The 12,393-nt window shown below is 51.2% G+C and overlaps 1 protein-coding gene across 3 annotated transcripts in view; it reads right to left on the reverse strand.

The window, feature by feature from the left end:
* Positions 1–107: 107 nt before the first annotated feature.
* Positions 108–12,393, reverse strand: part of GRK1 (G protein-coupled receptor kinase 1) — a 28,507-nt gene continuing 16,221 nt past the window's right edge. For 2 of the 3 annotated variants that reach the window (XM_078378199.1, XM_020809620.3), the window contains 6 exons: positions 6,216–6,343; positions 5,056–5,213; positions 4,187–4,270; positions 3,660–3,784; positions 2,199–2,400; positions 108–1,577 (listed from right to left, as the gene is read on the reverse strand). In XM_078378199.1, coding sequence (XP_078234325.1) covers positions 1,279–1,577; positions 2,199–2,400; positions 3,660–3,784; positions 4,187–4,270; positions 5,056–5,213; positions 6,216–6,343 — 996 coding nt within the window. In that variant the 3' untranslated portion in view covers positions 108–1,278. Of the gene's footprint in view, positions 1,578–2,034; positions 2,401–3,659; positions 3,785–4,186; positions 4,271–5,055; positions 5,214–6,215; positions 6,344–12,393 lie in introns of those variants that run through there. The other variant, XM_078378200.1, reaches the window with a different exon arrangement.

The raw sequence follows: 12,393 nt of genomic DNA on the forward strand, positions 1-12,393 counted from the left end.
CTGCTGCAATTCTTAGGTGGGTGGGTGGGGATTGAGGCTGCTGTTTGAATGGGGGAGGGAGGGCCCCCCCTTTGCCAACCGCGAAACAACGAGACACCCCAGGTCCGTTTCCACTGTGGAGGCCGAGAGCCTCTTTTATTGTTACGGGACGAGAAACACTGGCTGGCGCCCGGCGGACAGTTCTATGCGACCGGCCCCAGACTGAACGCCGGAAACGGTCCCCGTTCCCGCCGGTCCGGGCTCCAGAAAGTTTAGTGGATGTTGTAGAAATGGGTCGATCCATCCACACACCGGGCCGGGCCGGGCTTTGGACGGGGGTGCCCGAAGGTCCCCCATCGTTCCCCCTCTTTCCCATCTCATCTACTTCACTAAAGGGTTGGGGCAATCAGGTAACTCATAAAGTGGTCTAGAAAGATTAGAATGTCGACGGAAGGTTATCGGGACGTCTTTGGCACCCCCGCGATCAGCTGCCAGTGGGATCAGGATAAGCCCACTGGGATCAGGTGTTTGGGGGTGTTTTAGACGCTAAGCTGTTTCCCGATGTCCATGAGGTTGTTCTCTGGTGGACAAGGTGCCTTCCTTTCTCTAACCACTAGCCTCCACATCCTAGTCCCCCAGGCAGGAAGCAGGACCCAGAAATCTGCACACAGTTTCTTTTCCAGCGCTGTGGTTAAACTGCAATATTGCAATCAAAACTGTGCTCAGAGCCAGCGTTCGATCCCAGCGGATTCCGACAGCCGGCTCGAGGTTCGCTCACCCTTCCTTTCTTCCAAGTCGATGAATGGGGCAGGGAGGGCTGTGGGTCACTGGCGTAGTTAAAATTGTAAACCCGCCCAGGGAGGACTTTAAGCGCTATGGGGCGGTAGATCAGCAGCGCGCTTTGATTTTTTTTCGCTTTGCTTCAAAACAAGCCAGGGAGTCCAATCTCCTCCAATGCTTAAAGAAAGGCTGTAATGCCTACTGGTTGGAGCAAAGAGTGGGGAGCTCAGCAGAAACCACGCTTCCCTACAGGATCGAGAGAGAAACGAGAGGCTAAACTATGCGAGGAAGCTATGGGGTGGGGTCAAGGTGGGTGGCTTCTTTCCCCCAGTTCCGGCAAGGGGAGTGTGGCCTAGTGGAGTATGCAGCATTCTCCACCCTCCCACCACCCCACCAAAATTTCTTCCTTTCCTGTGTGGCCAATGCCAAGCCATGTGGCCGTAGGGTCCAGTGAGAGCCAGGTGGGTCATCCGGGGAGTCTCGGAGACAATTCACCAGTAGCCCCCCCCCCCCCGCTTTTCAGAGCAGAAGGCAAGTCCCTGATTTGGTGGTAGCGTCGGAGGAAGGGCGCGCGTTGCGGTCCAGATCCCGTGGGGTCGTGCCCTTGGCACCCCAGATGTTGAGCTCTCCGAAGACCCCGGTCTCAATCATTTCCTCCTGCCAGGGAATGGGGATGTTCCCCGTGGAGAATTCGTCGTAGAACGCCTTGTCGGTATCGTCGAGCACGACCCCCTTCACCGTGGAGAAGGCACCAACGTCGCCGATGTCCTTGGCGTAGACCACCTTGGGGTCAGGAACGAACGGGGGCTCCACCATTCCTGTGGGCATCGGGAGACAGAGATCAACCCACAGATTTCCTTCTCGTCACTCACCTCAGCTCTGATCCCTCTCTCTCTCTCTGTCTTCTCGAAGGCTTTCACGGCTGGGATCTGATGGTTGTTGTGGGTTTTTCGGGCTCTTTGGCCGTGTTCTGAAGGTTGTTCTTCCTGATGTTTCGCCAGTCTCAGTGGCCGGCATCTTCAGAGGACAGGAGTTAGAAACTCTGTCTGTGCTCCGGTGCAGTGTGTGGGATAGTTGAGTATTTGCAGCTGTGGGATCAGGTTCTTGTCCTTTTCAGGAGATTGGGTGATTATGGTGATCTTATAAACAACTTAAAGCAGACAGAGTTCTGACTCCTGTCCTCTGAAGAGGCCGGCTGCAGAGACGGGTGAAACGCCAGGAAGAACAACCTTCAGAACATGGCCAAAGAGCCCAAAAAACCCACAACAACTCTCTCTCTCTCTCTCTCTCTGATCTCTGGTGAAGCTTGACCTTCTTTTCCTTCCAGAAGTTAAAGGGCTCCCCTGGGCTCTCCTTTCTAGGCTGACCAGGGATTTAATTGCTCAGGGAGGGAGGCAGAAGGGCCTTTTCTCTCCACTTACACTTAAGCAGAAAGTTACCTGCTTCTAGCCGGCCCCAATTCATTTTCTGGAAGAGCGCGTGACTCTTCAGCTCATCGCAGGCGTTGTTCTTGAAGCCCAAGCGCCCAGCCGGATCTTTGGCCATCAGGCCCTCGCAGCAGGATTTGCACTCGGCACTGAATGTATCTGGATACTGCACCGGATCGTTTAAGATGCGGCGGGTGACCTCTTTGTTCTCGACCTGCAGGTGGAGGAGACGGGAGGGGGAGGACGAAAGGTGTTTATGGAGCAAGAGGGAATATTTGAAAAGCTGTGAAAGAATATCTCTCGGCCTTGCTTTGGGCCGATGCTGTGAATCCAGCCCGTCTTCCGAAGTCAGGAGATAAAATCCTCCAGGGAAAGGCAGGAAACCTGCCTGGAGCAATCTATGCTGTAACTTTTCGTTGCCGTTCTCGCTTGTTGCAACCACAAGAGGCTGCACAAAAGGTCGGGGAAGCCCCCCTACTGCCCCCCCCACTAGCCCCACAAGAGGAACACCCTCATTGCTGTGTGGAGAGCTTGGACGTCAAGGTGACGGGGGGGCATTTCAGACCCCGATGTCCCCAGCTTGTAGGGTGGAAGTCACCCCCAAATCTGTCTCACCCTATCTGTCCTTCGGAGGTTTTTTACACAGCCCAGCCCAGCTAGGAGATGCCGGCGGTTGTCTTAGACCCCCTATGGATGTGTTTTAAGGAGCAAAACGTAAGCCAAGTTTAAGGTCCAAGTTGTTTGGGCTTGACATTTATAAGAAGCCAAAGTTCTGGGGACTTTGCTTTCTTGGGCCATGAGCATGGAAAGGGTCTGTGGAAGCAAATCACGGCTTCTCCGATCCTGTCTTGCTGTCTGTAATACGGGGACGATATCCTTGTCTCAGCCGGGGTGGGAGGGACTGAATGGGGGACCCTTCTGGCCTGCACGCAGACGGCCGAGGGGGTGGTTTAAAAAACACCAAGACACTGAGAGAGCAGGTCTAGGGTCTCATTCGGCGCTAAGGGAGCATCGCGTCGACTCCCATGACTGGCTAACAGGATCAGCCCCTAGGATGCCAAGCCTCTAGTTGGCCGGGTCAAGACTCAAAACACCAGTGGCTTCTGTTTGGTGGACGGTCCTCCTCTCCTGCACAAAATCTTTGAAACACACGTTCAGACCTACGATATTGCAATTATCATTGCAATAATAATAAACCAGATCCTATCGGAGTGGTAAGGAACAACTTTAGCACCCTCCAAATTTTCTCTCTTTAGGTCAAACTCCCCCCTGCGTTGCCCCCCCCAAGTTACAGCCCTCCACGCTGTCTTCTTGGGTTGAGGTCGCCAGAATCTACGAAATTGCATTTTTTGGACTACAACTCCCATGTGGTGCTCACTGTCCGTCCAAGCTAAGGATTCTGGGAAAGCTGTGATCCAGAAAAAAGAAGGGGAGCCTCCAGGCTTGGCTCCCCAAGCACGGCGAGCGTCGTACCTTCTCCCCTCGGCTACGGAAAGGTCCTTTAGCAGCGACCATCTCGTAGAGGGTGACTCCCAGGGTGAAATAGTCCACGCTGGAATCATACTCCTCCCCTTTCAGGAGCTCCGGAGCCATGAATCCTGTGGGACGGAGACGTTTGAGAATCACACAAGAGCCTTCACACAGAGATTTCTCTTTAGACGCCTGGCTGTGGCCCTCATTCCCATAAAAAGTCATGGAGCTGGAAAGGGGCCTCAAAGGTCATCCATTCCAACCCCCTGCTCGAGGGTGCTAACAAGTCAATTCAGATTTATGGCGACCCTTTTTCAGAGTTTTTCCAAGTAGAGAGCAACTCAGAAGTGCTTTTACCCTTCCCTTCCTCTAGGGGGCAACCTTGGGACGGTGCAGCTGGCCCAAGGCTACCCAGGCTGGCTATTTTTCACCGGAGGCCCAGTGGAGGAATCGAATTCCCAACTTCTGGCTCCACAGCCAGAAACCTAAGCCACCTCCCTGCCCTCCATACACCCACATAAAATGCCCACCTGGCGTGCCCGCGTAACCTTTGGTTTTGTCTTTTCCGTCCGGTAGTTCAACGGCCAAACCCAAATCTGAAAGGCGCACATGCCCTGGTAGAAGAGAAAGTGCAGAAGCCTTTATAAGGAATAGGAAATCTGATTTAAAATAAAATTTTTTAAAAATTGAAGCAATTTTTAATAGGAAGCTAATAGTGCTGGTAATTTCAAGTAAAGCTTTTTGCAACACTTTATTTTCAAATCATTCAGGCTTTTAAATTCCATAGTACACTAAATTCCATAATTAAGTGTAGTGGGATTTTAAAAAAATCCACTAGTCCTCATGAGATCACGAGGAAGCCCTGATGTCTTCCCCCACGTTTGCCTTGCTTCTAGCAAGCATTATTGCTTTAAGGTTTTCTCTCTCTCCCAAAACCTAGTTTGATTCTAATTTGAGCAAAGTTTAGGCAAATGACTCATTGTTCAGTGGCTCGTTTCCCAAATGCTTGGAGAACGATCTCTAGAGATTGAGTAAAGTCACGAAACTAATTCTGGGATCAGGCGGGCCGCTGAGCAATGGCTTATGTCTCCAGCAGAGCTTGGAAAGGTGTTAATTCCAGGGACTACAGATACAAGAATCCCCAGCCAGCACAGGGAGTTATAACCTAATGAGTTAATTTTTCCTGGCTCTTACAGAGAAAAGCCGGGTACCGCCCTGGTGGTTTTGGGTCTGTTCTTCTAAAAATCAAGAATTAGAAAGCTTGATTTTTGATAAATGATTCAGAGAATTTAAAATTAATCCTCCACCAGGCATGCTGGGCGAGGGGAGTTTGAGATTCATCGTCCAGAAACTTGCCAAGCCCTGGTTCAGAAATGAATGACTTCTGCCTTTTTTTTACCTGCATCATCCAGAAGGACATTTTCCGGCTTGAGATCCCGATAGATGATGCGATTTTGATGGAGATGCTCCAAGCCGCAGATGATCTGAGCGGTGTAGAAAACGGCCCTGGCTTCTGAAAAGCCGGGGTTCTTCTCATCCACGTTGTAGACGTGGTACCTGGAAGAGATAAGGAATCGAGTGTAGGATCTCATGACACATTGAAGATGGAGATTTTTATTTTTTTTGCAGAAATTAGAACCTTAAGGGTTCAACATCCCCACAGCTTCGTTTGCAGCTGGCTTAGGAAACGGGACAGGTAGAGACCAAGTTCTACGTGTGAAATCTCGTTTCATTCTGTCTCCCGTCATCGCATCAATTAAAAAAAAACACCAGGTAAAAACTAAGAGCATGATCCTACTCTGCTGAAGCCCTGGAGATGTTCTGCAAACCCATGTTGAGGATGGAGCAGTTGCTGGATTTATTTATTTATGTATTTTTGCCCGCTAAAGTTCATATTGTTATCCAAAGAACAGAGAGAAGGGGCCCATTTCGGAGGTACTGCAAAACTTGGATAATAGACTAAGCATTTCTTCCGTCCCTCAAAAGATGGATTCTGATTTGCAGGAAATGCGCACGTGCTAATTTCGATGTGTAAATGGGCATTTAGCTATAAGGACAGTCATTAAAACAGAAATATGTGACGAAAGGACCCATTTGCCCACCCGCGCTCTGCCCAGTGACAAGAGCGTGCCCATATTCATTAGAGGGTGCATTCGAAGCAAGAACGGGCTGGCCTCTGTAAAACCAGAAAGATCCTTGAGTGAAGATCGGGTCAACCAGAGGGGAAAAAAGTCAGGAGAGGTTGAAGGACGGGATGTTGAACCGTGGAATGTGTTTCACAATCAGTCATGGCGTGCTCTTTATCTTGTTGTGCATAGATTATTTTTGCTTTTTGTGTGTGCCCTTTTGAAGCTGTTTTATTGCCACTGTTGATTTTTTACTTCTACTGACAGCATCGGAAATAGGGCCATGCAATGTTACGTCTTAATTTTGCATGCTCCCATTCAGCACGATTGCCTCCCCATGCCAGCCGGAAAAAATCCCCTCCAGGCCAGCAAAATCCCGCCTGGCCTGGACTCCACGGCATTTTTCCCTTCCCCGGGATGGGCCCTGTCTCACCTGAGGTCTCCTCCGTTCATGAGCGTCATGACAAGACAGAGGTCGGTCTTGGTCTGGAAGGCGTAGGCCAGCGTGACGATGAAGCGACTGTGGACTTTGGCTAGGATCCGCTTCTCCACAATGGCCCCCTGCAAGGAAACAGGAAGGATCAGGAGGAGAAGGGTTACGGCAGGTCCTCAGGTATCTTCTCTCCCATGAAACAGTCCGTTTAAGATGACCAGTCCCCAAAATCCAGCAGAACAACCATGCACATGGGAAAAAAAGAGGATGTGCATCTCCAGAAAAGTGTAACAAAAGCAGGCGCTGACGTCCAGAGATGTAGATTCATATGTGTATGGATGCAACTGTTCTCAAGTTGCATCCAACTTACCATATTTTTCCGTGTATAAGACTATATTTTTGTCTAAAATCTTTAGACTAAAAATTGAGGGTCATCTTATACACGGAAGTAAGCTGAGGAGAGAACAAAAGCAAGTGGAGGGGAAAGCAGGGATCGAAGCGATCTTGCAGCACTTTGATCCCTTTTCCCCTGCGCTTGCTAAGCCCCACTTAGATTTCTTAATTTTGGATTATGATGGACACATGGAGGTGTCTTATACACAGAAAAATACGATACATAGACCTGAATAAGGCTTTCAAGGTATGTGAGATATTTCAAAGGCGGTTTTGCCAGTGTCCAGCTGGCTGGTTGGCTCAATGAGTTAGGTCCCTGGCTGTGGAGCCAGAGGTTGGGAGTTTGATTCCCCCATGGGGCCTCCTGGGAGAAAAGCCAGCCTGGGTGGCCTTGGGCCAGCTGCACCGTCGTCCCAGAACCACCCCAAGAAAAAGGGGATGGGAAAACCACTTCTGAGTTGCTCTTCTACCTAGGAAACCTAGGTGAAAAGGGTCACCTGAACTAACTTGACAGGACCTGGTGATGATGATTCATCCCTTGAGTTTCCATGTCTGAGTGGGGAGCTGAGCCCAGGTCTCCTGAGTCGAGTGGTTCCCAACTTTGGATCACCCACACGTCAGAATCCTAGGATCAAAGCAGGAACCCAGATCAAAGCAGATTGGACAGAGGGTGGTCCAATTCTGAATGCCTCCAGCGCTGGAGCGCCCACCACCTCCCGAGACAGGGAGGGCTGCAGCCGTTGGAAGTCTTCACCACTCCTGGTGCTGGCCAGGGGTTTCTGGGAGTTGTAGTTCAAGAACACCCTAGGTGACCCAAGTTTGGGAAGCCCTGCTCCTATTCCTCCATCACTCCAGTGGCAATGCCACCTTGGCTCTCTGATTTGTAGGCACAGATGCAAAATCTGAGATTATCTTTAGAACCCAAACAGAATAGCAAGGCGCCCGCAATGGAACGGGCCAGGAAGACTGGTGGCCAGCCACAGTGGCCACGTCTTCTCTCCTGTGGCTCTGAGTGTGGATGATGGGAAACTTCAAGGTCTCCATTCTCTCTCCTCCTCACAGTTCTTGATCGTTCAATCAGGCTAGATCCGAACATCTCTCTTCAAAGAGAAGATACCCTTGCCCCAAAAAGGGTGGGCTGGGTGGGTGGGCCTTTCCTTCAGCAATCCTTCACGCTAAGAATTGTTGTCTATTCCAGGGAGTCTTCTCTTCTCATGAGATGGCCAAAGGATTGGAGCCTCAGCTTCAAGATCTGTCCTTCCAGGGAGCACTCAGGGTTGATCTCTTTCAGAACGGAGAGGTTTGTTCTCCTTGCAGTCCTTGCAAGTCTATGGCTTCGTTTATCAAGTCCATCCAACTTGCATTTGGTCTTCCTCTTTTCCTGCTGCCTTCCATCTTTCCTAGTGTTATTGGGTTTTTTCCCCAGACAATAATGCTGGGAGCATGATACCCAGGCAATTCTGACAGTTGACTCTGAAACACCCCCCCCCCCACAACTTTTGCAAGCTCTAATGAGGACTGAAGCCTGCAAGGGTGACATGCAAGGAAGAACGGGACCTCGCCCATGCCTCCACAGCAGGGGAAGCGGGATTCTGAGCTCTGCACAAATTACACCTATATCAGTCATTTTTTGCACAATTTAATCTATTTCCACCGCTAACAAGGAGGAGCAAAGAGTAAGCAACCCTAACCAATACTGGGATTTCTGTCGGGTGGCCTCTTTCTTCGGCTCCCAGGATTTTCTTGCTATCCTGCCAACACACTGTGCAACCTTGAGGTCTAGAAGCTTGTGTCATTTGGCCTTTTTTAAAAGCAAGCAAGCAAGCAAGCAAGCAAGCAAGCAAGCAAGCAAGCAAGCAAGCAAGCAAGCAAGCTGAGGTTCGAGAATGCCAAATTTGGCACAGCGCTCTCAGAGGTTTATGGAACACGCACTTTTCTCGAGAAGGATCATCTCTCGGCGTCTAGAGCCACTCCTGACCTTTTCCGCCAGACGGTTTGGTAGCTTCAGCGAAGCCCAAAGAAACGTGATTGGTGTACCTGGCTGCGCAATGTCCACTGTCAAATTGTCTGCTCTTGTACTGCGCATTCCTTCTTGCAGAATGTGATCAGGAGCATAAAATAGCACCACCTGCTGGCAAGGGAAGGGACACCCACACCATGCTTTTCAATGCACTTTGGTGCTCTCCAAGTGGTTCTATAAGGTGGGATGGCTCGACTCTATGAAAGGAAACCACGGCCTTCAGTTCTGTAGAGTTGGGCAGGGCTCTTAATGATAAGACGCTTCGGCTGCCATTCATTCGTGTGATGACCAGAAATCAGAAGTGACTGGACGTTACCTGGCGGGAGCCCGCTTCCATTTGCTTCTGGCCGGTTTCATGAGTGAATACGGGGTCCAGTTTTCCCACCCTTGTGGCGGTAGGTTATCTCCTTGTGCATCTTAATCGTGATCCCACTTCACAGGATGGCGATTGAAACCGGAACTGCCAGATCGCTTCAGTGGTTTAGGGTTGGGAGTTCGATTCCTCACCGTGCCAGAGGGCCTCACCCAGCTCTGCATTTCTAAGATGATGATGATGATGGAAACAGGACCTTCACACAGAAGACGGCTATATCAACAAACTTGACAGTGTGTGTGTGTGTCCCCCGTGGCTACAGAAGTACATGTCGGCTGGGGATTCTGGACGTTGTAGTCCAAAACGGAACTATTATCTCCCACCTGTGCCTTTGCTGAGCCCGGGTGTTTAAAAAATGGCACTTGAGGCCAACGCTTAGCAGGTGTTGAGCTCCGGAGGCAGAGGTGCTTTAATAAGAAGAGGGCCTTGAGATTAGGGTCTGGAGACCAATGGTTAGAGTCTCAAGCACAGAAGGCTGTAGCACCTGATTTTTGGGGGGAGGGAGCGTCTGCACCTGTGGAACTAGGACCTGTCCTTCACTCCCTTGCAAGCTTTCTGCTTTGTTTCCAATCACTGGGGGGTGGAGTGGGAGAAGACACCCCCCTTTCTCCCCATAGATTGGTGGTATCCCAGGGCTTCCCTCCCCCCACTAGACCATACTGCCCTCTCCCAGCTGAGCAAGCGTTGGCACTGATTCCCTCTGATACCTCTTTTACCGGATCTCCTGCTGCGACCAGTGAGCGCCTAAGCCCCAAGCTTCTTTAAGGGGAATCATGGCAGGAGGAGGGAGAGTGGGGGGGGGATTAGAAGGGCTAATTTCCTTAGGCTGAAAATAATCCCAAAGAGGTGGAGGAGGAGGAGGAGGACGGACGGCAAAAGGTGGGAGAGCTTGAATTTTAAGTGGGGGAACACACAACCCATGGATTGCCATGGCCCCTCCGGTCGTCCGGAAGGTACAGTATTTTTCGCTCCATAAGACGCACCAATTTTTTAGGAGAAGAAAACAGGAAAATATAATCTGTTTTCTTTGCTCCATAAGACGCACAGGCTTTCCATCCCCCTGTTTTGTGGGGGGAAAGTGCGTCTTATGGTGCGAAAAATACAGTAGGTTCTAACACTGCCCGAGTGCCGGAACACCACAGAACACACCTGGGGTCAAAATCGGTGGTAGGATGATGCACCCAGGAGGTCTTTTGCGGCCTGAGATGAAAGATTGGCTGGGGTTCCCTCTCCATAACAAAGCGGCTCTCGCTTTGCTTGTTTGCCTTATGGAGGTCTTGTCCGTGTGGAAAATGAAATGATTCCTTTGAAACGTGCTGCTTGACGGATACTCTGGACTGCCAGAAAGACAAACAAGTGGGTGCTAGATGTTGAAACCGAGGCTTGTCCTACTTTGGGCACATCACGAGAAGGCAGGATTCCCAGGGGAAAAGACCGTCATGCTGGGAAAGGCAGCAGGAAAAGAGGAAAGACTCCAATGCGATATGTGCTCACTCCCTAAAGGAAGTCACAACTTTTGAGTTTGCAAGAACTCAGTACGGGACCTTTTGGAGGTGGGTCGTTTGTGGGGTTGCCCTTAAGTCGGGGGCAGCTTGACAGCATGGAGCAACAACATACCGTGAGCTCAAGAAGGTTTGATGTGGTTCCTTCACGCCCACCCGCACACTTTATCCTTACAACAACAGCCCAGTTGGTCACGACAAGAGATTGCGATGGGCCAAAGATAGCGGAAGGGGGATTTGAACCCGTACCCCTCTTGAGTCCGGGGCGCTAAGCCCTGCACCGTGCAAGCTTCTTGAACACTTGCAACGGCGCAACCTCCTTGTTCCTGCAGCTGGCTAGCTTCGGGGGCAATGCATCGGCTCTGCAGCACCTAGAGTTCTGTCCTCCAAGAGAGGGAACGCCTCGGGATCTATAGGGAGGAACAGCAGGGAAGGGGGCAGAGCTGACCCCCAACCTCTGCCGCCTGTAGCCGTTGCCTCCGTCTCCAGAAGGGCGCCGTGCAAGCTCTATTTTTGCTCTTGCTGTCGAAGCCACGCATCATCACACGTGCAGAAGAAGCGCAAAATGCAGGATAATATTTTGGGCACCGGTTTTCTATCCGAACCCCCCCCACACACCCAGGTTCTTCGCCGTATGCATCAAATTCCTGCGGTTTCAGGAAAGAAGTGGGGCTCAAGCTTATCCCAGTGATTTTCCGCATCCGAGACAGTCCGTGTTTTACGAAGGAATCTGGTGTCGTCGCACGAGAGTGCGAGGCTGAACGAGGTCACCTGCAGCTCGCACGCTTTACACAGAAGGCCTCCTGGGAGGATACTGGGTCCTTTACATTCTCTCCACCAACATTGCCCCGTGCCTTTTCTATAAAGGCACAGCTCCCTTTGAGGAGGGAACTCGGGGGAGGAGGCAAGGATAAACCATCATCATCATCATCTTAGAACTGCAGAGCTGGACCCTGTGGGATCCTCCAGTGTAGTCCCCGTCAAGGAAGCCCCGTGGGGGAATCGAACTCACGACCTCTGTGCCCAAACCACAGAGCGATCCAGCAGGCCCCTCTTGCAGTAAAACCCACCTTAGAACTTTGGATGGTTCCTTTTCGGGAGACTACAGAACCCAGAATCCCCCAGGCCCGTGGGGGACTCTGGGAGTTTCCCTTCTACAAACAAAATAACACCGCAGAGTAAAGCCGTATAACTACAATCCCAAAAGGGCACCTTTAGGAAGCCACCTGGTAGCCAAGCAGGACAGGAAACCCGGACCGCATAGGACGGCCACGGGTGCAAGAGAGCAAGGCGCTTGCCCTGTCGCTGGCCACGGCGGGGACTTGCGTCTGAATACACTCAGTGATCGAACCCGTTCAAGCCTTGGACCCACTTGTTCTGCGAGAGTCCTTTCACCCAGAAAGTCACCTTTACATACACACACCCAGAAGCAAATCCCAATCGGCAGGTTGGCACCCCTCCCAGCGAGACCTTTTTGGCCCTTCTGACGTTGGCCCCTTGGATCAGCCTGGCTTGTCCTATCTTAGTTACAGCTCTGCTCTTCATCAGGCAGAAGGCTGGGCTAGGAGCCGGTTGGGGGGCTTTTAAAATCCCGAAGGTTGCAGAAGCAAAAATGCTTCTCACTTTCTAGACTTCTACACCTCAGTTCCGATAGAGGAACAGAGACTCTGTCCTAAAAACCGGGAGGGTTGCTCTTAATGTTCAAGCTTGTGGCAAGAGGCCATTTCTTCTGTTTCAGATTCATCGCCTGCTTCGTCCTGTCCTCACAGGCTGGCATCTAAACAGGGTTTGTCCTAGATATTTGGCTGCCCGAGGCTGGCGTGGCGCCAACCTTCCCCAGTCCAGACAGAGAAGCTGGCTTGGGCTGGCACAGGTGGAGGAAAGCGTTCT

This window comes from Pogona vitticeps, chromosome 6 (assembly GCF_051106095.1).
Source record: "Pogona vitticeps strain Pit_001003342236 chromosome 6, PviZW2.1, whole genome shotgun sequence".
Classification (NCBI taxonomy): domain Eukaryota; kingdom Metazoa; phylum Chordata; class Lepidosauria; order Squamata; family Agamidae; genus Pogona; species Pogona vitticeps.